Raw genomic sequence first — 24,204 nt, 5'->3', positions numbered from 1 at the left:
ATACTTATGAGCTAGAAATCGTCCTCGCCGCCGACGGTTAAAACATGGATTCAACACATGGGAAACACTCTTATCATGGAAAAATACATATATCAGCATAGGGGAAACCCTGGGAAATTTGACAGATTATGGGATGTATGGCTTGATACACCAGGTATAAGCCCCAAGGAACTGGTACAGATGAGACTGCTGAGAGGCTCCCGGGGACACACCTGAGTGAAATCACTACAGTATTGTTATGATTGCTACTGGTTTAGCTGCTTAAGCTGACCATACAGCAGTAAATCTTTGTATTTTGTACATTTGTTTCTTGTCAGTGCATTCAATAATACTAACAAAAGCTTGACGAACGTCTTTAAAAAGTTCTTCAAATTTCGTTTGCTTTTACATTCCTGAACGAAAACCAATACACTGTTGGAAATTAAATTTCCATCCTGCTCCTTCAAAATTTTTCTTGTTCCAGGAAATTGATATAACGGCCCTGCTCAGTCTCAGCAGTTTTTAGCTAGTTGCAGGAGAAATGCAGCTGCCCAGCTGCATTTACTACTGAAAAAGAGGCAAATTACTTTACTTTACTCCTCTTCCTCACAGACTCAAGTCATCTCAGGTGCATGGATGGATTAATTTATCAAGCTTATCAAGTACTGTACTTTTTCTTTTCTCATGTCCTATTATTCAACATGGCTACACAATCTTTAGTACTTTTTTTTTTTGAGTCAAAACTTTTTTTATTGACAAGGATAATGGGTAACTGTACAATACAGTAAAAAGGTATACATAGAAAATATCAACAGAGGTGTATACAAAATGTATGTACCCAAATGCAGTTACCTGGTACCAAGCTCATATAATCTTAAAAAAAAAAAAAAAAAAAAAAAAAAGACACCTTCCTCAGAGCTTGTTTGTAGGCAAATGCACCGAATGATGTTTTATCTAACTTTTAGTACTAGAATCCCTGAATATTCAGGGATTCAACGCCTCTCTGCTGAGAGAATCAAGGTATTTCACCACCGTAAGGCTGGGTTCACACTAATGCCGCATGCGGCTCGCCGTAGAGGTCTGGTGCATCCCTGTTTTCCGTTTTAGGGCCAAATTTTTGCCTGTATTTGGCCCCGAAATGGACCAGAAGACGCACAGGATACCTGTGCAAGCCGCTCCGCAGCTGCTACGGAGATGTGTGAACCAGCTCCATTGAGAGACGGTCACAATCTCCTGTAATGTGAATTGGATGCGAGGGAAACCCGCATCCAATTCACACTAGTTTGAACCCAGCCTAAATCAAGACATTGTATGCTTGCAAGAGACCAGAATTTCTTACGCCTCTACCCCAAGTTTCCTCTCCTTCCATTTCCACACTTTTTACACAGCAGCAGCTCAGGAGAAACAGAGGGGTCTTAATAGCATTTCTTCCCAACCTTATGTTCTCATGCACGTTGGAGACCGAAGACCTTATCAGGAGATACTTACTTTTTCAAAGTGACCTATTTGATCAAGTAGTAATGTTCGTTACCTATTATGCTATTTCTTTTTTCACCTCTTTAACTGCTTGCCGCCGTATGACAGCGTCCCAGAACGGCCGCTCTCGCGTGCCCACGGGGGCGCGCAGATCGCGCTATGCTGCTAGGACACGGCGTGACCCCGATCTCTGTAAAGAGCCGCGTCTGCGGCTCTTTAATCATGTGATCGGCTGTGTCCAATCACAGCCGGTCGCATGTAAACAAGGAAGTGCCGGTAATCGTCTCTTCTTGTCTCACACTGAGAGTGTGAGGAGAGGAGAGACGATCAGTGGCATCTCCTCACAAGGGAACATTTAGGAATGTAATCAGGGCACTGATCATCAGTGCCCTGATTACAATAGTGCAACACAGTGTCACCAATCAGTGCCCACCATAGCTGGTATTGGTGGGCAATCAGTGGCAGCAATCAGTGCCCACCACTGCCCACAAGTGCCACCAATCAGTGCCCATTAGCGATGCCAGTCAGTGCTAGCAATCAGTGCCACCTATCAGTGCTGCCTATCAATGTCGCCCATCAGTGCCTCTCATCAATGCCCATCAGTACCACCTATCCGTGCCCACCAGTGCCACCTATCAGTACCCACCAGTGCTGCCTATCAGTGCCCACCAGTGCTGCCTATCAGTGCCCACCAGTGCTGCCTATCAGTGCCCACCAGTGCCACCTATCAGTGCCCACCAGTGCTGCCTATCAGTGCCCACCAGTGCTGCCTATCAGTGCCCACCAGTGCTGCCTATCAGTGCCTATCAGTGCTCATCAGTGCCACATATCAGTGCCACCTATCAGTGCCCATAAGTGCGGCATATTAGTGTCTCCTCATCAGTGCCCATAAGTGGCACCTCATCAATGCCCACCAGTTCAGCCTATCAGCGCTGCCTCATCAGCTCACATCAGTGAAGGCGAAAAATTACTTAGTTACAAAATTTACTGACAGAAAAACCTTTTTATTTCAAAATTTTTGGTCTTTTTTTTTTTTGTAAACAATAAAAAAAACTGCAGTGATTAAATACCACCAAAAGAAAGCTCTATTTGTGTGAAGAAAATGATAAAAAAATGTGTTTGGGTACAGTGTAGCATGACCGCACAATTGTCATTTAAAGTGCGACAGCACTAAAAGCTAAAAAATGGATTGGGCAGGAAGGGGGTGTAAGTGCCTGGTAGGCAAGTGGTTAAAGTGACTTCTCATCACAATAAGGGTACGTTATTCTTGATGGGAGACTCCAATATTACCCTGAACTCCTTGCTAGACAGACAATATTCGCTTGGGGCTTCCCCATCTCACGACACTTCACAGGAAGCCCAAATGCCTAGTCTTCTTCAATCATATGGATGTCTGGAGGGAAATACTTTTCAGGCCCTGGGATTTTAACTTCTACTCCAACACTTTCAACAGTTTTTGTAGGATAGACCATGTCTTTATGTTTTTACAGAACTACCCTTAGTGAAGAAAATTACTCTTCCTGCCACTCTCTGGTCAGATCATGACCCCATACTCTTTTCTTCTATACTCTCTGGCCTGACTCACCCTGCTTTCCCACTGGTGCTTGAACGAGTCTCTTTTAAAAACTCAAGAGACTTTCCACCAAATCCAATCTCACATCCAAACATTTTTCTCTGAAAACACAGGTTCTGTTTCCTCACCTGTCACGTTATGGGAAGCCTAAAAAGCAATGATCTGTTTGGTGATTTAATCCAAATAGCCTCCCAGAGGAAATGAGCAGGGGAATGCAGGATCTGCGACTGCACTTGTGACAGCTGAAGAATCCTGGAAATCCCACCCTTATTTTGCCACTAGGAAAACCCACAACACTCACTGCAGAATTAGATCTTCCTCTTACTGAGAGAGCTGAGAAGGCAATGGTCCGAGCACAAATTTTATACATGTGCAACAAAACTAATGGACTTGCTTGCCAAAAAACTCAAATCGGTAGGTAAATCCCAAACTCCAATCCAGCTGAAAAACCATAGCGGGGGACCCTACCTCTGACCCAGACCAAATTGTTTACCTTTTTTGCAGAGTTCCTATCCTCCCTTTATGAGAAACCCACACCTTTCTCCTCAGAAAAAGCTCTTTTTCCAAAACCTGCACCCTCTGATGCTACCCGAGGTGGCCCTTAAAGATGATATCTCTGAGATGGTATTCTGCCTGGCCTTTAAATTGTTTGAGACTCTCTAAAATGCCAGGCCCGGAATGGTTTTCAGGTATCTATTACAAGAACTTCTCTTCACTTCTGATACCTCACCTGACTAAGCTTTTAATGCCTGATACACCTGATACACTTGTGATCAAGTGATATACCCGATTCATCTGTTGGACTACCAAAAAATCCCATGCTTCCTCTCCCTCTTGATATATATAAGACTTGTAATTCCCTATCCTGGGATTACTTACTGTTCACCCTAAACCGTTGGGGTTTTAGTGAATCCCTCTTATCCTAGATTTCAGCCTTATATGCCTCCCCTCTACTCTGGATACATTACATGGACTTTTTTTTACATATATTTCAGGGGGAAATTTTTTTTTCGGTCCTTTGTATTCACAATTATTGTCAATTCACTTACTTTTGTGCAAATTCAAAGATATCAAGTTTATGTGATTATCTAGTTCATTGGGTTATCTTGCTTTGACACTTTAAGCTTTAATCACTTTGACAAGCGCGGCTGTTTTGTTTTGTTTGTTATATGCCTCCCCGTCTGCCATTGTTTTTATTTTTATTACAATTATTACATTACAATATTTATCTTAACTTATGATGTCTGTTCTAATACTAAGAAAATATGTTGTATTTTTATAAAGCAAATAGGTTTTTATTACCTGTACATCACAGCTTCGTGCTTTTTTATGTAGTCTGCTGTTGATAATTTGTATCAGTGACTTATATCTTTGTATAAAGGTATTTGAGTTTTATTTATAAACAGTATTGTATAAGTAGTTTCCTCTTGCCTGTCAAATGTAACAAAAAATGGATTTTTAAAACAGCTTACCTGTAAAATCCTTTTCTTGGAGTACATCACGGGACACAGAGCACCATAGTAATGACTATCTGCGTTATATGCTACCTTTAGGTGATTGGACACTGGCAACCAATAGTAAGAAGATTCCTCCCATATAACCCCTCCCATACAGGAAGTACCTTTAGTTTTGTAGCAAGCAATGAAGATCCCAGAAAAAGAGGGGAGGGACCTCTGTGTCCCATGATGTACTCCAAGAAAAGGATTTTACAGGTAAGCTGTTTTAAAAATCCATTTTTCTTTATCATACATCACGGGACACAGAGCAACATAGTAATGACTATCTGGGATGTCCTAAAGCAATGCCTTAGAGGGGAGGGAACATAACATCCCTGGATCCCCTGTTTTAGGCTCCAGACTATAAAGCTGCTTGCAGCACGCTCTGGCCAAAAATAGTCTCTCTTTGAGACCTAACATCCAGTCGGTAAAACCTGGTGAATGTATGAACCGAAGACCAAGCGGCCGCTTTGCAAACCTGAGCCATAGATACTTGTTGGCGCACTGCCCATGACGTACTAACTCCTCTGGTAGAGTGAGCCTTGAGATATCGAGGTGGAACCTTGTGTTTCAACTCATAGGCCTGGGTAATGACCCGATGAATCCACCTAGAGATTGTAGAACTAGTTGCTGCCTGTGCTTTCTTAGGACCCTCAGGCAGAACAAAAAGTGAGTCAGATTTCCAAAAAGGGGCTGACATATCTAAGTAAACCTTGACAGCTCTCACCACATCCAGTGAATAGAGCGACCTTTCCTCCTTAGATTCAGGTTTAGGAAAGAAGGAAGGTAAAATGATATCTTGATTCAAGTGAAAACTGGAAATCACCTTGGATAAAAAAATCTGGATGAGGCCGCATTACCACCTTGTCCTGATGAATAAACAGAATGGGTTTTTCACAAGAAAGGGCGGCCAACTCAGACACCCTTCTAGCTGAGGTTATAGCCACCAAAAAGACCAATTTCCTAGTCAATAGGATCAAAGGAATACGCTTAATAGGTTCAAAGGGTTGACTCTGTAGCGCTGAAAGCACTAAGTTCAAGTCCCAAGGGCATAAGGGCAGTTTAATTGGCGGCCTTAAATGTAGTACTCCTTTGACAAAGGCTCGTACTAAAGAATGAGATGCGATTGGCCTCTGGAAAAAAAACGATAAGGCCGAAATTTGTCCCTTAATGGTTCCTAAGGATAAGTTTAAATCAATTCCTGCTTGCAGAAAGGCAAGGACCCTCCCAATTGTATACTTGCGAGGGTGCTTTCTCCTCCTCTCACACCATGAGATGTACGACTTCCAGACTCTATGGTAAATTTTTCTAGATACTGGCTTTCTAGCATTTATTAAAGTAGACAAAACAGATCCTCTGATACCACGGTCTCTTAGTACTCTGGTCTCAATAGCCATGCCATCAAATTCAGCGACCGTAAAGAAGGATGGTATATGGGACCTTGGGACAACAGGTCTGGGCGGAATGGAAGGCACAATGGGTCCCCTACTGCCATCCTCGCAATCTGTGAGTACCAAGCCCTCCTGGGCCACCAGAATAACTGTTTTCTGTTCTTCCTGTATCCTGCGTAACAGGTGCGGATCGGAGGAAAAGCGTAAATTAGGGAATACTGATCCCAGGGAACCACCAATGCATCCGTCCCCACGGCAAGTGGATCCCGGGTCCTGGACACGAAGCTATCCACCTTGGCATTGAACCTGGATGCCAGGAGATCCACCTCTGGCATCCCCCAATGCTGGCATATTTAAAGGAAAACCTCGGGGTGAAGGGACCATTCCCCCGGTAACAATTGCTGACGACTTAGGTAGTCTGCCTACCAATTGTCCACCCCTGGAATATAGACTGCCGACAAAAACGGCACGTGTCTCTCTGCCCAAGCCAATATGTGATTTATTTCTCTTTGGGCTGCCCGGCCCTGGGTACCCCCTTGGTGGTTGATGTATGCCACCACCGTGGAATTGTCAGACTGGACTCTGACCGGAGACCCCTGCAGCCTGCAGCCTGGACGTCCAGAATATGAGAGCCAAGTGAGCAGATTGATAGGCAAGGGCTTCTCTACCTGGGACCATTTTTCCTGTACGGAGGCCTCTTCCATTACTGCTCCCCAGCCGAGATGACTGGCCTCTGAAGTTACCACTTTCCAGGTTACCGGCGGAAAGGACTTACCTCCTTTCAAGTTGCTGGTCTTTGACCACCAAGAGAGGTCCTGTTTTACCCTTGGGGATAGAGACATTGGATGATCCAAGGTTAGAACAGACTTGTTCCAAGCCTCCAAGATAGTTTTCTGGAACAACCTGGAGTGAAACTGTGCATAAGGAACTGCGCTGAAAGACGACACCATCTTGCCCAGCAGTCTCATGCACAGTCGAATTGAGGGTCTTTCTACCCTTTTGATTTTTCACTATTGAGCTGACCTTTAAGGGGGGTAAAAACACCCTTTACTGGGCCGTATCCAGGATCAGGCCTAGGTATGTCAAGATTTGAACAGGATGAAGGGCGGATTTGTCCATATTCAGAATCCAGCCTAGGCTTCTCAGAAAATGAACGGTAGTTGAAACGTTTTCTATCAGGGTGGAATAGGACTGGTCCTTTAACAGAAGGTCGTCCAGATATCCTATCACAGATATCCTTTGGGACCTTAGAGAAGCCAATGCTGGAGCCAACACCTTTGTGAAGACTCGAGGGGCCGTAGCCAGACTGAATGGAAGTGCTACAAACTGGAAATGACACCCCTCTACTGCGAAGCATAGAAATCTTTGATGTGGACCGAAAATCGGCACATGCAGGTACGCATCCTTGATGTCTATGGATGCTAAAAATTTTTTAAGGATGCGACTACTGAACGAACCGATTCCATACGGAAGGTTTGGACCTTTAGAAAGGAATTGAGAGACTTGAGGTCCAGAATGGGCCTTACCTCCCCATTCGGCCTCGGCACTGCAAATAGGTTCGAATAGAACCCCTTGAATCTTTCTTTGTGCGGAACCTCGATAATCACCCCCTGCCTTTCTAGCTGTTCTAAGGCTAGGAATAGGCTTTTTTTCTTCTCTGGGTCCGATGGGACTCTTGATACCAGAAACCGATTTGGGGGAAAATCCTAGAACTCTAGTTTGTAACCGTGTGTTATAGTGGAAATGACCCACCTGTCCTGCACCAAGCTTGCCCAAGCATCTGCGAACTGGCGCAGTCTGCACCCCACCTGTAAGAATGGAGGCGCCCCTTCACAAGGAGGACTTGGAATTGGGCTTGGCCGGCTTTCGAGTCCAAGGTCTCTTTTGACCTTGAGGTTTCTTAAAGGCAGGTGGTTGAGGCTGTCGATACTTCTTGGGAGAAGAGGCGCCTGGCCCAGGAGCGTTAGGAATTTTAAAGGAGGACCGCTTATTCCTTATTTTAACAGGAAGCATGGAGCTCTTTCCGCCTGAGATTTTTTGGATATACTTATCCAGATCCTCTCCAAACAAACGTTCCCCATGAAAGGGAAAAGCCGTGAGCAGCCTTTTGCATGGCATCTTGGCTGACCAGTTCTTTAGCCACAAGACTCTGCGCATATGTATTGAGAGTAGCGTAAAACAAGACATCTGCTGGATTGAGTCCTTTAATGCGTCTACTGCAAAACATAAAGCGTGAGGAAGTTCTGACAATTCGTCAGAATATTCCTCCTGAACAGGCAGGTTCCTGACCGATCTTTTAAAACGGTCCTTCAGGGATTGGCAAATCTCAATAGCCTCAACTGCTGGTTGCACTGCCGACCCAGCCACCGCAAAGGAGGCCTTTAGTAAGGATTCCAGCTTTTTATCCACTGGATCTTTAAACCCTTGGGCATTATCCACTGGACAGTTTAAGCTTTTATTCACTCAAGAAATAGCAGCATCCACTAAAGGCGTATCCCACCATTTTTTTGAATTTTTCCTCCATAGGGTATAAAAAAGAAAACCTCTTTGGAGGTAAATATATTCTGTCCGGGTGATCCCAGTCAGCGTAAATCAACTGCTCCAATAATGGATGCACAGGAAACTCCCGGGAACCCTGTTGAGGTCGCAAGGATCATAATGTAGAACAGGAAAGTTCTGGCCCCTGTACAGGGGGTAAATTAAATCCTGCTCTCACCATCTCAGCTAAAGACTGGATAAACAAATTTTGGGATTGCAAAGCCGACAATGGTTCTTCAGAACCTGAGTCTCCCGCTGAGGACTCTTCAGCCTCTGCTTCTTTATCCCCTCCGGCCACCTCCTCAAAATCCTCTGCCCATTCTGGATTCAAATCACAAGGACCCAACTGGCTAAGGAAGTCCTGGTGCTCAAGTGACTCAGCACTGGGACCAGGCTCAGGAGAGTGAGATCTATGCCGTTTTTTCCCTCCCTGTGTTACTGAGGCAATCATACCCGCTATTTTGCCTTCAAGGCCAGCTAGGGCTGACGTTAAGTCGTCCTTAGTAACATAAGCCTATGCAGGGATACTGGTGGTTGCCACTACGCCTGACATATGCAATGGCTCAGGTGGGCCAAATGCCGCAGGTCTTTCAGGGGAGATTGATGCTGCACTAGTCTGGGGCTGATCTCCTGTTTTTGAAGGAGTCACTTTAACCCGTGGACTTGCTCTACTCCCTGTACCTCGTTTTCTGGAAGACATTGCTTACAAGATTTTGAGGGAAAACAAATACTCCCCCTGTGCTATATGGCTGAAAACAGCATAAAGCAATCACCACGGCCTTAACTTTCCTTTATGTGTTGCAAATGCCCAACTCACGTAGACCTCTGTGTCCCACCGCATACAAGTCTAATCTGATAAACAGCCTTGACACACGCAGGCGCCGACTTCCCTCTATAGGCGCCCGTCGTCACGTGACGCATGCACGCCTGGGATCCTACTGCGCATGAGCACGCCCGCGGGGGACACGCGGCGCTATACTATCAGGCCACGATGCACGTGGCGACTGCCACCCGCGCACGCCATAGCGTACACAGACGTAAACAGGCACACGGCGCACTCCCGATGCATGCGCACGCGCGCGCCCAGCAGACGCAGCCCCTGTGTGGGAGACAGCTGCCCAAGTGTGTCTTTGCGGCTTTGTTTCTGTAACTATCAGTGGGAACATAAGGCATGAAAATTTGGCAACAACATGTCATGTAATTAGTAACAACAGTAATATTACTTAGGTACCCCTGATGACGTCAGTTGTGACGAAACGGCCGTAGGGTCACAACATTGCACGCACCGTGCATGTGCGATTTTAAAATAAACGGCGGTAGTGTCGTTTTTTATCCTGTTCGGTTTTATTTAATTTCTCTTGGTTTTTAATGCTATATACCGAAAGTTGCCAATAAAAGAAACCCAAGTTATCTGCACCAGTGGAGCATTTTTCTTTGTTTCTTTTTTGGCATTACAAACCACATCTTCTTGCACCGGATCCGTGGAAATTTCAAGTTTGCCCTATGAGAGGATAGGATCTGAGAGAGCATCTATAGCGGTTGTCGGCTTGTTCGCTATCTGGCAAGGAGCCCTAACGCATCGGTCTGTCGGTGTCCCCTGGAGTACTCCTGTGGTGGCTCCCCTATATCTGCTAAGCTTGTTTTGACCCCCCTGAATAAGGGCGGTCACAGGCTTTCTGGTAAGCCTTTTATTCATCTATTCGGTGGTGGGCAACATTGAATATTGAAGATGTATCCCTGAAATCTACATCACATTATATACACTGTGGACTTTTATGTGTTGTCATAAGTTTTATTTACAGGAGTTTTTTCTTCACTTATTTTAATTCATATGTCTACGCTCTAAAATATTTACAATATAATACATATATTTTGATATATTGACTTTGAATCACCTTTTCACCATTTAAATAATTGGTTTATTAAACTTCACTATTTACTTCACATGTCCAGCGCTGCACTCTTTATATTTTAGTAATATTACTTAGGCCTCCAGAGGGAGCACTCACCGATCCTCGCTGCAGGGCCTGTTACAGGCCCAATCTTCCCCCATCACCGCGGGTAGCGCCACTGAGGACCTTCAATGACCGGGTCCCCCGTTTTTGTTTGGGGTCCACACCCTTGGACCTGTAAAGCACCCTTTAGGTTTCCTTGGGCAAATGAAAGACCGTGAATACCATATAGCAAGGGTCCAGCGCCATAAAGGACACATTACAGACAAAACCTTATTCTTGAACCAAGGCTCAGGTACCATCCACTTTAGCATAATATGCCATCCGAATGGATCCGATTATAACATCCTCACTGGGACATTATTAAAGAAATTTGAAGAGCTTCCATAGCCGTGACCATCACCTTCAGGACACTGGCAAAAAACTAAAGGTACTTCCTCTATGGGAGGGGTTATATGGTAGGAACCTTCTTACTATTGGTTGCCAGTGTCTAATCACCTAAAGGTAGCATATAACCCAGATAGTCATTACTATGGTGCTCTGTGTCCCATGATATATGATAAAGAATTGTATCTTTCATCCCTGTTCAGCACCTGTTTCTGCTTTCTAAGCCGCCAGTATTACTGCTTAGTGCGGATCTCTCCCCTGTCCTTAAATTGCAGGGTATATAACATTGGCATGTTTTTCCAAATGGAGTAACGTGACAAAGGGGACGGAGCCCCCGAAATGTGTAGCGATCCTCCCCTTCTCATATACCAATGGTGCCTGTCAGGGGTGCACAAGTGGGAGCCAGGAGGCTGCTAGTATCCATCCAGTCGATGTGGCTCGGTCTAATCTGAACAGCCTGCAACAGAGCGGTCTCTGTACAATCACCGCCTGGTGCACAGTTCTACCCCTCCTGTTCATATTACTGGGCAACTATTTAGGTATAAAACTGATGCTTCACTACTGTCTTCCTGCCAATTACTACCCTTTTTTTTTACGCTTCTTGACCTCTCTCACTTTTCAAAGTTACCGTCTCTTTCATGGATAGGTTGCATCAGTGTTGTTGATGGTTCTGCCAAAAGTGAGCTATTGTTTCCAGACATTGCCAGATGGGGTCCCTTCTTTCTACCTACCACTCCTCTAAAACAGGATCCTCTCCTTCATTTGGGCTTATAGACGCTCTAGGGTGCCCCATTTTACAGTCTTTTGGCACAGACTGCAGAGAGGCCTGGGGTATCTATTGTGAAATACTATCAAGCTGCTCTGATATCACAACTATGTCACGTGCTACCTCCGATGTTCCACCTTGGGTGCTCTTGTGCACCTATCCCTATCTTGGAACTGCTATGGCTACCAAAAAAAGACCTTCTCATTTCTCTGAGCCCCTTAATTCTACACAGTTTGAAACTTTGTGGCTCTGTCCAATATTCTGTCAATCTCATGTCCCCTTTCTTACCTCTATTGCCACTCCTAAACAATTTTTCCATCAGGACTGGAACAACCAAGATCATTTATGTGGTGGACAAGTCATGGTTTCACACATGTACACCACTTTTTGACTCGTCCGCTTGTGCTTTTCACTCTTGGGCTCCCTTTGGGGAACATCCAACATGAAGCACCCCACCCTGGAACGTTATTGATATTTGCAACTCCGGCACTGGATATGTCACTTTTTCAAACTTCGGACTTTCCCTTTAAGAAAACGAACTTTGAACACACCTGTTGCCACTCTCCTGGGTCACCCGGACTTATTTCCACCATATATGCTATACTGAATGCATGCGCCCCACTGTCAGCCATCTCTTATGTAGGTCATTGGAAATGTGCCACCTATGTAAACCCCGAGGATTGGAGTAAAGCCAGGTTGATGTTTGTGAAATGCTCATTTAACACACATATTTTGGAATCAGCATACAAGGTCCTCTTTAAACTGTATTGGGTCCTTGCCTGCATCATTCATGCAACCCTAATCATGGTGAGAGATGCATTAGGGGCTGTGGACAGCATGGTGATGTCCTCCATATTTGGTGGTTATGCCTATGATTGACTGCTTTCTCCGAACCCTCTCTCTATTAATCCCAAGGGATGCCAAGTTGGCCTTATTGCAATTCCCAATTCCAGGCCTTTTCTCACCACAACAAAGACTGGCCACATATTTGATCCTATCCGCCAAACAAGTAATCAAAATGGCCTGGAATGAACCTTCTGTCCCTTTCCAGGAAGTAAAATACTGCATGACTACAATGATGATCAATGAAAAAAAAGTCTAGCATAGTTGATTCCCAACCTAAATTTCTTAAAATCTAGGAATCAGGACATTGCTCCCCCCCTAAACCGCCAGTTTGAGTCACATGTGATTCACCATCTTCCCTTAGCCCCGAGTCTGTGGGGACTATGCAGTCGTCTCCCTATTCCCTCCATCTACCTCCCTACCCCCTTAATTTTATTTTGTTTTCCACATCTTTTACGGTCATCCTTCCATGTTCTTTGTCACCTTTAGGAATGTGCATCTTCCCCATGTGGAACTTAGTAGTTCTAAGTTGGTTTCACAGTCCGACCCTCACATTGCTGCATTTTGCCATTCTCTTTGAAGGCATTTACTGTATGTTCACATATTTTATGCTATTGTATTGTCCCCCTGCGTGGGCAATAATGTTATCATTTTTTCTCTTCTTATAAAACTCAATAAAAAGAATTGCACAGAAAAGAGGCAAACTCTAAAAGAAAGAAAAAACTAGAGGCTTTAGATGGACTTTATATTAAATGTGATGTTCTAAATTAAAGCAGAAAACAACCTTTGGGAGGATTTTCTAAGACTGGAGCACACAGAATCTAGTGCAACTGTGCATAGTAACCAATTTGCTTCCAACTTCAGCTTGTTCAATTAAAGTGTTACTAAACCCACAACAGTAAAATCATTCTATATTTGTAGTAAAGCATGCTTATTATACTCACTGTGGAACCTAAGGGGTTAATCCTTTGCATTGTGCAAAAAGGCTGTTTGATCCTGTATTCACTAATCCTCCTGTTCTTCCACTGAATCCAAAACAGGTCCAGGTAATAGAGAGTCTATGGAGTCAGGCTGCACATGTTCAGTTTGGTGTGTATTGCTAGAGAGTTTTTTTTTTTTGTTCTTGGAAGCGTGCATGTGATCAGCACAGGGCCAAACAGCAATGCCCAGACAGAGGGTCCGGGGTCCTGCATCCTAATAGGACAGCTCAGTGCAGTATGAAAACGCCTCCTATAAGCTTTAACAAGGCACTGATAGAAGTCACAAGGCTGCTATATACTGCAGATTAGAAAAGATATTCAGCAGTTTATATTTACTAAAATTATTACATTTCCATGTTCTGTGTAGTGTGAGAGACCAGATATAGTGAATGCAGGGTCCTGGGTTTAGTAACACTTCAAGCATTAACAAATAAATCTTAGAAACTAATTGGTTACTATGCACAGCTGCACCAGATCCTGTGTACTGTGTACAGTTTTATTAACAACCCTCCGCCCCCCGTGTTTAATTCTTCACAGTTTTTAATTTTTACATTGATTGTAGGTTTTAATATGTGCAATTATATAGGTCTACCCTCAGTGCAGGTAAAGCCCAAATCATAAGTTAGTAAAGCTATACCATAGATTGTTTAGTGCTTTAGTACATGTTTACTTTCACATGAATGCAGTATTAGCAACCAATAACTTTAAAGGTTTGGTTTTGCATGAAAGAAAAAAAATACTCACAGCTGATATTGCGGGCTCTTCGTGAATGCTACCAAATAAATCAGGAGATGAAACATCCATTGAAATACTAAAAAAATGAACAGTTTATTAATACAACAGAATAAAACAACAAATATAGGTGGTATATTTTTGCATGTGAAGGCTTAAAAATTGTAATGCATCTAAATACAAGTACAGTGTTGTCACCCTAGGGCAGGAAGTGTGTTAGGCCTACAGAACACCCCCTCATCTCCATAATAATGGGGGAGGTGTTCTGTAGTCTGCAGAGAGAACTATGCAAAGCTAATAGTACTACTTGAGAAAACACTGTATCGTTATTATAAGCTCACTGGGTTTCTGGAAGGATCAGTGGGTATCACTTCTAAAGCACATTTAAAGTAAGAAGGATATTTATGGCATATTAAACAGACAAAAAGTAGCAAATAAGAGAAGTTCGCTGATAAGGTTGACACAAATTTTTAATGGATACAAAGATATGATAGATATCGTATAACTATTATTTTTTCCTAAATCTCATCTATAAGATATGAATTGGCTGATAAATCATCCTCATGCAGAGAAAATCTGGAGGCTGCGGAGAATAAAAATTGGGCTATAGATTTGGAAGTGTGAACAACCTTTCCGATTTTAAGTTTAAACCTATTGCATACAATATATCTTACAGCACTTCAGAACTCTGAAGTGTCAATAAAAGAGACATGGTGGGAATCAAAGCTTATTGTTTCTATAAATATTAAACTTGTTCACAGTACAATATAGGTCTAGTCTGCATCTTCTACAGTCATGTGAAAAAGTAAGCACTTCTTACAGAAACTATTGTCTTTTTCAGCATATTTGAAAAAATAGTATTTTTTTGTCATACATACCTGAAAATTCCTTTTTTTTTTGGAGTACATCATGGGACACAGAGCAACCATAATAATGACTATATGGGTTATACGCCACCTACTGGTGGATGGACACTAGCAGATAGTCAAACAGGAAGTCCACCCCTATATAACCCCTCCTACACAGGAAGGACCCCAGTTTTGTAGCAAAGCAATGAATATTCCAAAAAAGACAGGAGGGACATCTGTGTCCCGTGATGTACACCAAGAAAAGGATTTTACAGTTAAGTATGACGCAAAAATGCTATTTTCTTTATCGTACATCAAGGGACACAGAGCAACCATAATAATGACTATATGGGATGTCCTAAAGCAATGCACTTGAGGGGGCAGGGGGGAGATACAATCACAGAAACTGCATTCTGAGAAGGACTCCTTCTGCCACCCAAAACATACTGTGGTCAAAGCAGTATCCTCCGTGGCTTTGATATCTGGTAAAATTCTAAGAATGTATGAACAAAAGACCATGTAATGGCCTTAAATCCTGAGCCACTGACACCTGATGGCGGAGGGCCCAAAATGCCCCCACACACCTGGTAGCAAGCGCTTTTACCAAAAAAAAGAGGTGCCCTGTCAAGTGATAGGCTCGAATAATTAACTGACAAATCCAAATGAAAATAGTTAACTTGGATGCCTTCTGCCCATCCTGGGCTCTACTGGCAGGACAAACCAGGATTCCTGACCTGTACCTACAATTCAAGTAATTCTGACCGCCAGAACTACCTCTAGAGTATGCAGTGATCGAACCCCTGCCAACCGAGGATCAGAAAAGAAGGCAAGACATTGTCTTGATTCAAGTGAAAACTAGACACCATTCTAGGCAAAAAATGGATGAGGACGCAACATCACCTTAACATGATGCGAGACCAAAAACGGCTCCTTGCATGAAAGAGCCGCTAACTCAGACACTCCATGTAGTGAAGTGATAGCAACCAAAGAAGCAACCTTCCGAGATAAAGGCTTAACAGAGTCTCCCGATTGGTTCAAAAAGCGGCCTCTGCAAGGACATTTAAGATCAAATTCAAGTCCCAAGGACACAAGAATGTCCTGACAGGCGAGACTGTCTACGTTACACGCTGACTGAAGTATGAATCAAGGAGTGAGAAACAACAGCCCCTGGAAAAAAAAAGTATAGGGACGAACCCTGACCCTTAACGGTACTTAAGGCTAATCTCCATTCCACTACCGATTGGAGAAAGAAAAATAAAATCTCTTACTCACATATTTCTGCGGGTACCACTTCCTGGCTTTACCCCAGGCAAAAAAGTATTTCCAAGTCCTGTAATTGAAGTTCCCCAAAGCTGGCTTCCAGGGGCTTAACAGTGCTGAGATACAGGATTCAAGACCATTAGGTCCCATTGGAGTGGCAGTGTCCCAGGAGCGACCCCCGCAAGACTCACTATGTCAGTGTACCAAGCCCTCCTGGGCTAATTCGGCTAACATTATCAGTGTTATCCCCTTCAGGATTTTTCGCAAAAGATGTGGCAGAAGTCGAAACAGAGGGAAAGTGTCAAATAAGGGAGAACTGGTCCCTAAGGCGTTACCAGTGCATCTACACCTATTGCCAGTGGGACCCTCATCCCGGACACAACCTGTCCCAACTTGTCGTAGAACTTGAAATCTAGTAGATTCACCTGCAAAGTTCCCCCTGTCACTATTCTATACCTGGAATATGCACTGACAAGAGAGACAGCACTTGTGCTGTCACAGACAGAATGTGGTTCATCTTCCTGAGCTGCATGACTCCTGGTGCCACCCTGGTGGTTGATATATGTGTCCCTACAGAGGTTTTTCTGGATAGAACCTACAACTGGTTTGTACCATAATGCAGAGAAAGGCGTACTGGCCAAAAGCTCCAAGATATTTATGGGCAGTATACTCTCCTGTGGAGACCAAGTCCACTGAACTGTAGCCACCCTCAAACCAAATGGAGAAACTGTCATCAGTGGTTATTATCTTCCAATACCTGAAAGGAAGAATTCAACCTTTCTTGATTCTGAACCACCAACCACCAATCTTTAGCTGTGCAACACCCCAGGAACAGAGCCCTTTGGCAATCCAATGCCTGGATCTTCAAGTTCCAGACAGAGAGAATGATCCTCTACCAAGACCTGGAGTAGGACTGTACATAAGTAATGTGCTTCGACCTAGATACAGCTTCCTACTGCAAAATGTATAGAAGGGAAATCTGGACCAACTGCTTCCTGAGCAAAGGTTATTGAGGTATACTGAGATTGTCACCCCCTGCATCTTTAGCAAGTCCAGCACCGGACCTAGGATCTTTGTGAACCTCAGAAGCTGTGATCAGCCCAAAGGATGGTCACAAAAAAGAAATCAGACGACTTTCCACTGCAATTACATAAATCTTTGATGAGACTGGAAACAACCCGGCACATGAAGCTGTGTGTTTCCTGATGATTATGGGCCCCGCAATCTACCTCTAGCAGAGAGGTCATCACTGAATAGATCAAGCCTATCTGAAACAGAAGGATGCCCAGTGGATTGAGATCTTAAGATAGACCCCTCATGTCCCTATTCAGTTTTGAAGCTGCTACCATTTAATTATTTTACAATAATAAGCCCATAACTTTTACTCCAAGACCCAACACAAGGCCAAGAATGACCCGACTAAGGAAGGAGCAAACCAACTCAGAGACTGCTCTAAAATCTTATGGTCTGAGATACTCTCAAACAGAGCAACCTTAGATGCCTCCCTCACTTAGGAGGGAAAACTGGGCAGTCTCCCATTCAAGTACTAACCAGGCTTCATCCCAGATCAGGTGCCACAGTGGCTCAGATCACCCTGATGCCATTGGTCCAACAGGAGACGTGAACATTGCCAGACCACTGAACTTGAGGGCGGTGTACCTGCCTCACCCTTCTAAGTTATTTAGGTAGTCTAATGCCCCCTACACACGAGCGGAAATTCCGCCAGCAAAAGCCCGATGAGAGCTTTTGGTCAGAAATTGCGACCGTGTGTATGCTCCATCGGACTTTTGCCAGCAGAATTCCAGCCAGCAAAAGACCAAGAGCAGGTTCTCTATTTTTCGGTTGGAAAAAGTTCCTATCTGTAAATGCGTTTATCTGTATGCAATTTGGACGCGCAAAAAATTACGCATGCTCGGAAACAATTTGACGCATGCTCGGAAGCATTGAACTTCATTTTCTCGGCTCGTCGTAGTGTTGTACGTCACCGCGTTCTTGACGGTCGAAAGTTCAGAGAACTTTTGTGTGACCATGTGTATGCAAGCCAAGCTTGAGCGGAATTCCGTTGGAAAAACCATCCGAGATTTTTCCGACGGAAATTCCGCTCGTGTGTACGGGGCCTTACAGATACATAATAAATTGACTGTATTAGACAAACTAATATGTAGTTCCACAAGGATGCAGGCCTAAACAATATTGGTCTACTACTATACAACCCCGTAGGTATGCAAGTTTGCAGGTATACAAGGATTCTTGCCATTCATGCATCTATGTATGCAGCTCAAGGCAAGAAGCACATATGTATGTATCCCAAGGCAAATAAGCACATATGTATGTATCCCTAGACAAACCACATATGTATATAGTCCTAGGCAAATAAGCACATATGTATAAAGTTTATTGCAACAAAGCACATATGTATACAGCTTAATGTAAATAAGCACATATATATACAGTTTAATGTAAATAAGCACATATGTATACAGTTTAATGCAACTAAGTACATATGTATGCAGTTCAAACTAAGCATATAAGTATGGAGTACAAATGAAAACATGTCAGCATGCGTTTAAGCGATATGCATTTATGGAGGCATGCTTTTTTTGGAAGCATATAGGTATGTGCATAAGCAAATATGCATTTAGGCAAAACACGAAAGCGCGTGACCGTGCAAACACACACTATGTGCGCATAGAGACATGCATTTATGGAAAAAGCAAGCATGCGTTTATGAAACATATATTACGCAACACGCATCTATGCAAACATGTATCTATGCACCAAGTGTTTATGCAAACACTTATATGCAACATGAATACACACTTATGCCCACACATCTATATAAACATATGCTTATAAAAACCTGTGTCTACGCAACACGCGTCCAAGCAAACGCGCCGTTGTGGACAGCCTTGGGGGGCTGCCTGCTGTGCGAAAGGGCGCCCGCTTGTCAGGTGCGGGGGCCACGGGGAAGGGCCTTCCGCAAACATGTGCCTATGCAGGCTTGTGTTCTATGCAAGTAAGCAAGCATGTATACTATACTGCACCTGCTCAACTGCACCTGGGCCCATACTAGTCAGGATTAGTCAAGTACACAGGCATCCAATGCAGTCTCTATGCTGCTTCAACAGCCTAAGGCCTCTTCCACACTTGCGTGACTCGTTCTGCAACTTGGGACTGCAAGGTCGCCTGACAAGTCACACCCCATGATTACCAATGGAGTACTCTTCACATCCGCACGACCTCAAAGCAGCCCCTGCACCACTCCGGTCCAACCTTGGTGTGTCTTGAGGTCCATAGACCTCAAGATTACACAGGCACTGCTTCACGTCGCTGCAAAATTGCATCAAAGTTTCGGCCAAAACGTGCGACTTTCAAGTCACACAAATGTGAAAAGGGAGCCCAAAACTAAGCTCCTGCAGACCCAATGCGTGCTAGTCTGGAGACACAACTCCATGTTCTTCCAAACATGTGCTAATGCCCCCTAACAGCCGGGAGAGCAGCCAATCTAGTAGGGGTGGTGAGGGGAGTGCAGGTAGGCCTAGACAGTTGGTGGTAATAGAGGATTCTATAATCAGAAGGACTGATAGAATAATTTGTTGCCAGGATCGCCTCAACCTAATGATCTGCTGTCTCCCAGGTGCCAGGGTTCGGCATGTGGTGGACCGGGTTGATGAATTACTGGAAGGGACTGGTCATGACCCAGCTGTCTTGGTCCACGTTGGAACCAATGACAGAGTATATGAAAGGTGGAGGCTCCTTAAGAACCAATTTAAAGAACTAGGCTGCAAGTTGAAGAGAAGGACCTCCAAGGTGATATTCTCTGAAATATTGCCTGTGCCATGCGCAACACAGGAAAGGCAGGGGGCGATTAGAGAGCTGAATGCATGGCTAAAGACCTGGTGTAAGGAGGAGGGATTTGAGTTTTTAGATCACTGGGCTGACTTTTCATTGGTGTGCAACCTATATGCTAAAGATGGTTTGCACCTAAATGGAAGGGGGACTTCTGTGCTGGGGGAGAGGTTCATGGGAAGGCTGGTTAAGTATATAAACTAGGAGTGTGTGTGTGTGGGGGGGGTGAATTAGATTATAATGGGGCAGACAGGTCAGACAGTGGTCAGCCCCTATTGGTGGGTGAAATGGGGATAGATGGGGGGTCTACGGCAGATGATATGAAGGTTCCTATGTTACAATCAACCATTGGAAATGGTACTATTTGTACTACAAAAAAAATATGCAACATACCTTTTCAAAATGTGTTAATCAATGTATTAAAGTGTTTGTTCACCAAGTCTGCCAAGCAAAATAGGTGAGTTGGAAGCTCTGGTGCACAAGGAGAACTATGATCTAATTGGTATTGCTGAATCTTGGCTTCATTCTTCTCATGACTGGGCTATTAATATTCCTGGCTATGCTCTCTTTCAGAAAGACAGGGTAAAAGAGGGGTGGTGGTGTCTGTCTCTATGTGAGAAGTGATCTCAAAGGGAGTGTGAAAGAGGATCTAGTTGATGGAAAGTGTGATGAGTCTCAAGCATTATGGGTGGAACTGTACATGGGTGTGTGTACTCCAAAGGTTGTCATTGGAGTTTGTTATAGACATCCCAGTGTTAGTGAAGAGGTAGAGACGCAGCTCCTTGCACAAATGAAAAGGGCTGCATGGGCTGGGACAGTGATAATAATGGGGGATTTTAACTACCCAGAAATTGACTGGAGTAATGGCACTGCTGGGACAGTTAAAGGGCAAAAATGTATAAACCTATTGCAAGACAATTTTATGGTCCAGTTTATTGAGGCCCTAACTAGGAATGGCGCACTGCTGGACCTGGTAATCTCAAACCATGCAGAGCTCATTACCAATATTCATATAAAAGAGCATCTGGGTAGCAGTGACCATAACATGATTTAATTTAATGTTAGCTGAAAGCAACAAACACATACGGGTAAGATAAATACATTTAACCTTAAGAGAGGAAATTTTCCAAGGATGCTCTCCAAGATTAATGCCCTGTACAAACGATCGGATTTTCCGACAACAAAACTGTGGATTTTTTTCCGAAGGATGTTGGCTCAAACTTGTCTTGCATACACACGGTCACAAAAATGTTGGCCCAAAACTCCGAACGTGAGAACGCGATGACATACAAGATGTATGACGAGCCGAGAAAAAGGAAGTTCAATAACCTGTGCAGCTCCTTCTGCTTGATTCCGAGTATGCGTGAACTTTTATGCGATGGACTTGTGTACACACGATCAGAAATTCTGTCAACAAGTTTTGTTGGCAGAAAATTTGAGAACATGCTCTCAAGCATTTGTGGGCGGAAATCCGACAGAAAATGTTCGATGGAGCATACACACAGTTGGACTTTCCAACAAGCTCACATCCAACATTTGTTGTCGGAAAATCTGCACGTGTGTACGGGGCATAAGACTGGGAGGGAATATTGGCATCAATGGGAATTCTTCAAAGTGACTGTATGTAAACTCACTGCAAAGTATATTCCCATGGGCAATACGTTTAAAAGGCTAATAATAAAACTTATGTGACTCACGGCCAAAGTTAAAATGGCTATAAATAATTAAAAAAAAGCTTTTAAAAAATATAAAAATTAAGTTTAAATATTACAAAGAATATAACAGAACATGTATAAGGAAAATCAAGGATGCAAAAATTCAAAACGAATGACAGATTGCAAAAGCTAGTAGGACAAACCCCAAAAAATTCTTCAAATATATTAATAGTAAAAAGGTCAGGTCTGAGCATGTAGGCCCTTTACGAAATAATCTACAGTGGGTGACTGGGGACAAAGAGAAGGCAAATTTATTAAATACTTTCTTGAGCTCTGTGAATACAAAGGAGCATGGGGGAGCTCATGTCCATAATGGGGGATGGTAGTGACATAGCCCCAAATGATCCACAATGGCTCAAAAGGGATATGGTCCAGAAATATTTAGACAGAATAAAGGTGGATAAAGCACCTGGACCAGATAGCATCCACCCACGGATCCTAAAAGAATTGAGCTCTGTCATTTCAAGGCCATTGTTTCTAATTTTTAGGTACTTGTTAATAACTGGAATGGTATCACTGGATTGGCGCAGGGCCAATGTGGTGCCCATTTTTAAAAAGGGATCAAAGTCTTTACCAAATAACTATAGACCTGTTAGTTTAACTTCTATAGTCAGGAAGATACTAGAGTGTTTATTAAAAGACCACACAGACGAGTTCTTGTTGGAAAAAAATATTTTACGCAACAGACAGCATGGATTCATGAAAGACAAAAGTTGTCAAACAAACCTGATTTCTTTTTATGAGGAGGTAAGTAAAACCTTGGACAGAGGGGTGGCTGTGGACGTGGTATACCTGGACTTTGCAAAAGTGTTTGACACGGTTCCCCACACACGGCTCATGTGTAAGGTAAAGTCAACAAGCTTGGAAAGATCAATTTGTAAATGGATAGAAAACTGGCTAAAAGATAGAATTGAGAGAGTAATGGTTAATGACTCGTATTCGGAATGGTCTAAGGTTTTCAGTGGTGTACCCCAAGGTTCAGTGCTGAGACCCTTACTTTTTACTTTCAAAGATTTTAATTAGTTTAATACAAGAGTACATGAAATACACTATTTCCAACAAGGCATTGAAAAACCATTGTGATCGCATGTAAAACCAGCGATTAAAGAATAGTAAGACAGTATGCCCTGGTTTGGCTTCGTATTCCTTGAAAGGCCATCTCGCATTTTGACTATTGTAGCCAGATTTTGGATGAAGTACTCCCGGCACCCCCAATGGGATCATACAGTGCCTGGAAGACCACCCCCAACATACCATCGTTGATAAGCCTTACGTAGGGTAGAGAAGTACTAGTACCAAACATTCACACCCCGTGGGAAGGACCATTTATCAGACTGTCATTAAAGTAACTGACCCATGGGTCCACTTTGGATGTTATAATGGACCATAGTGGAGGAGAGAAGGAGGGAATAGAAAAAAAAAACAGTTGGTCAGGAGAATAGAAAAGGAGAGGAAGAAGAGCCAATCAACAGGAAGGGAGGTGTTGGTTAAGTGAAAGTGACTATTTGTTAGAACTGTATACCAGGGATGAGAGATGCTCAAATGCAAGGCCCAGGGTTCCCAGATAGATTCAAACGTAGCGGGTTGTATTCGTTAAGATGCTATTCAATTACTCCTGGGACATGATCCACGAGATTTTTCGTTTGGCAGCTCAGGAGACCCTGGGTTGTTTCCAGGCTTTGGCTATTGTCAGCTTGGCCCCTAGTAGCATAAAATGGATCAATTTGAGGTTTGTTTTGGATGTCTTGGGGAGGTTCGAGTTAAGGAGAGCAATGGCTGAGGTTCTTGGGATCTGGTAACTTGTCACTTTTTGGATCAAGGCAAACATCCTGTTCCAGAATGACCTAATTCTGGGACACTCCCACCAAATGTGGGCCATGGAGCCTATGAGTTGGCATCCATGAAAACACTGAGAGTTTGCTGTGGGATAAATGGTAGCCAACTTAGAGGGGGTGAGATACCATCTGGTCATTACTTTAAGGCTAGATTTGATTAGGGAAATGTTCCTTATCCCCTTGAAGGATCTAGAAAAGGAGGTTTGCCCAATGTATTTGAAGATTGTTTTCCCAAGCCTCCATATATGGGGCTTTGCAATACTGGTGAGCAAGTGATTGGTAGATAACGGAGATTCCACCCCTTTGTTCTGTGGCCTGTCCACACCATAATTCATAGGGTGTGAATCTGGGTGGGGCAGGTTTCCCCTTCCAGATCTTGCAGAGAAAGTGTTGTATTTCTTGAAATCTCTTTTGTTCCGAGGTCGGGATCTCAAGCTGCTGAGCACAGAAGCTCAGTGTAATTGGTCCAGAGGGAGTGAAGAATTGGCCGATGCAATACAACCCCTTGTCCAACCACCATTTAAAGGATTTAATGTCTTGACCAGGAATGAAGTCTGGATTGTGAAAGATATGGGCTAGTTGCC

General features: G+C 43.6%; 1 protein-coding gene across 1 annotated transcript in view; it reads right to left on the bottom strand.

The window, feature by feature from the left end:
- Nucleotides 1-24,204, bottom strand: part of EXOC2 (exocyst complex component 2) — a 357,767-nt gene that overhangs the window by 109,134 nt on the left and 224,429 nt on the right. The window contains exon 20 of the mRNA XM_073630963.1: nucleotides 14,126-14,192. Within this exon, the coding sequence (XP_073487064.1) occupies nucleotides 14,126-14,192 (67 nt within the window). The remainder of the gene's footprint in view (nucleotides 1-14,125; nucleotides 14,193-24,204) is intronic.

The sequence above is a fragment of the Aquarana catesbeiana genome, linkage group LG05, assembly GCF_042186555.1.
Source record: "Aquarana catesbeiana isolate 2022-GZ linkage group LG05, ASM4218655v1, whole genome shotgun sequence".
NCBI classification, from domain to species: Eukaryota; Metazoa; Chordata; class Amphibia; order Anura; family Ranidae; genus Aquarana; species Aquarana catesbeiana.
Note: the sequence above shows the minus strand (reverse complement) of the source record. Positions and strands in the feature narration are given on the sequence as shown.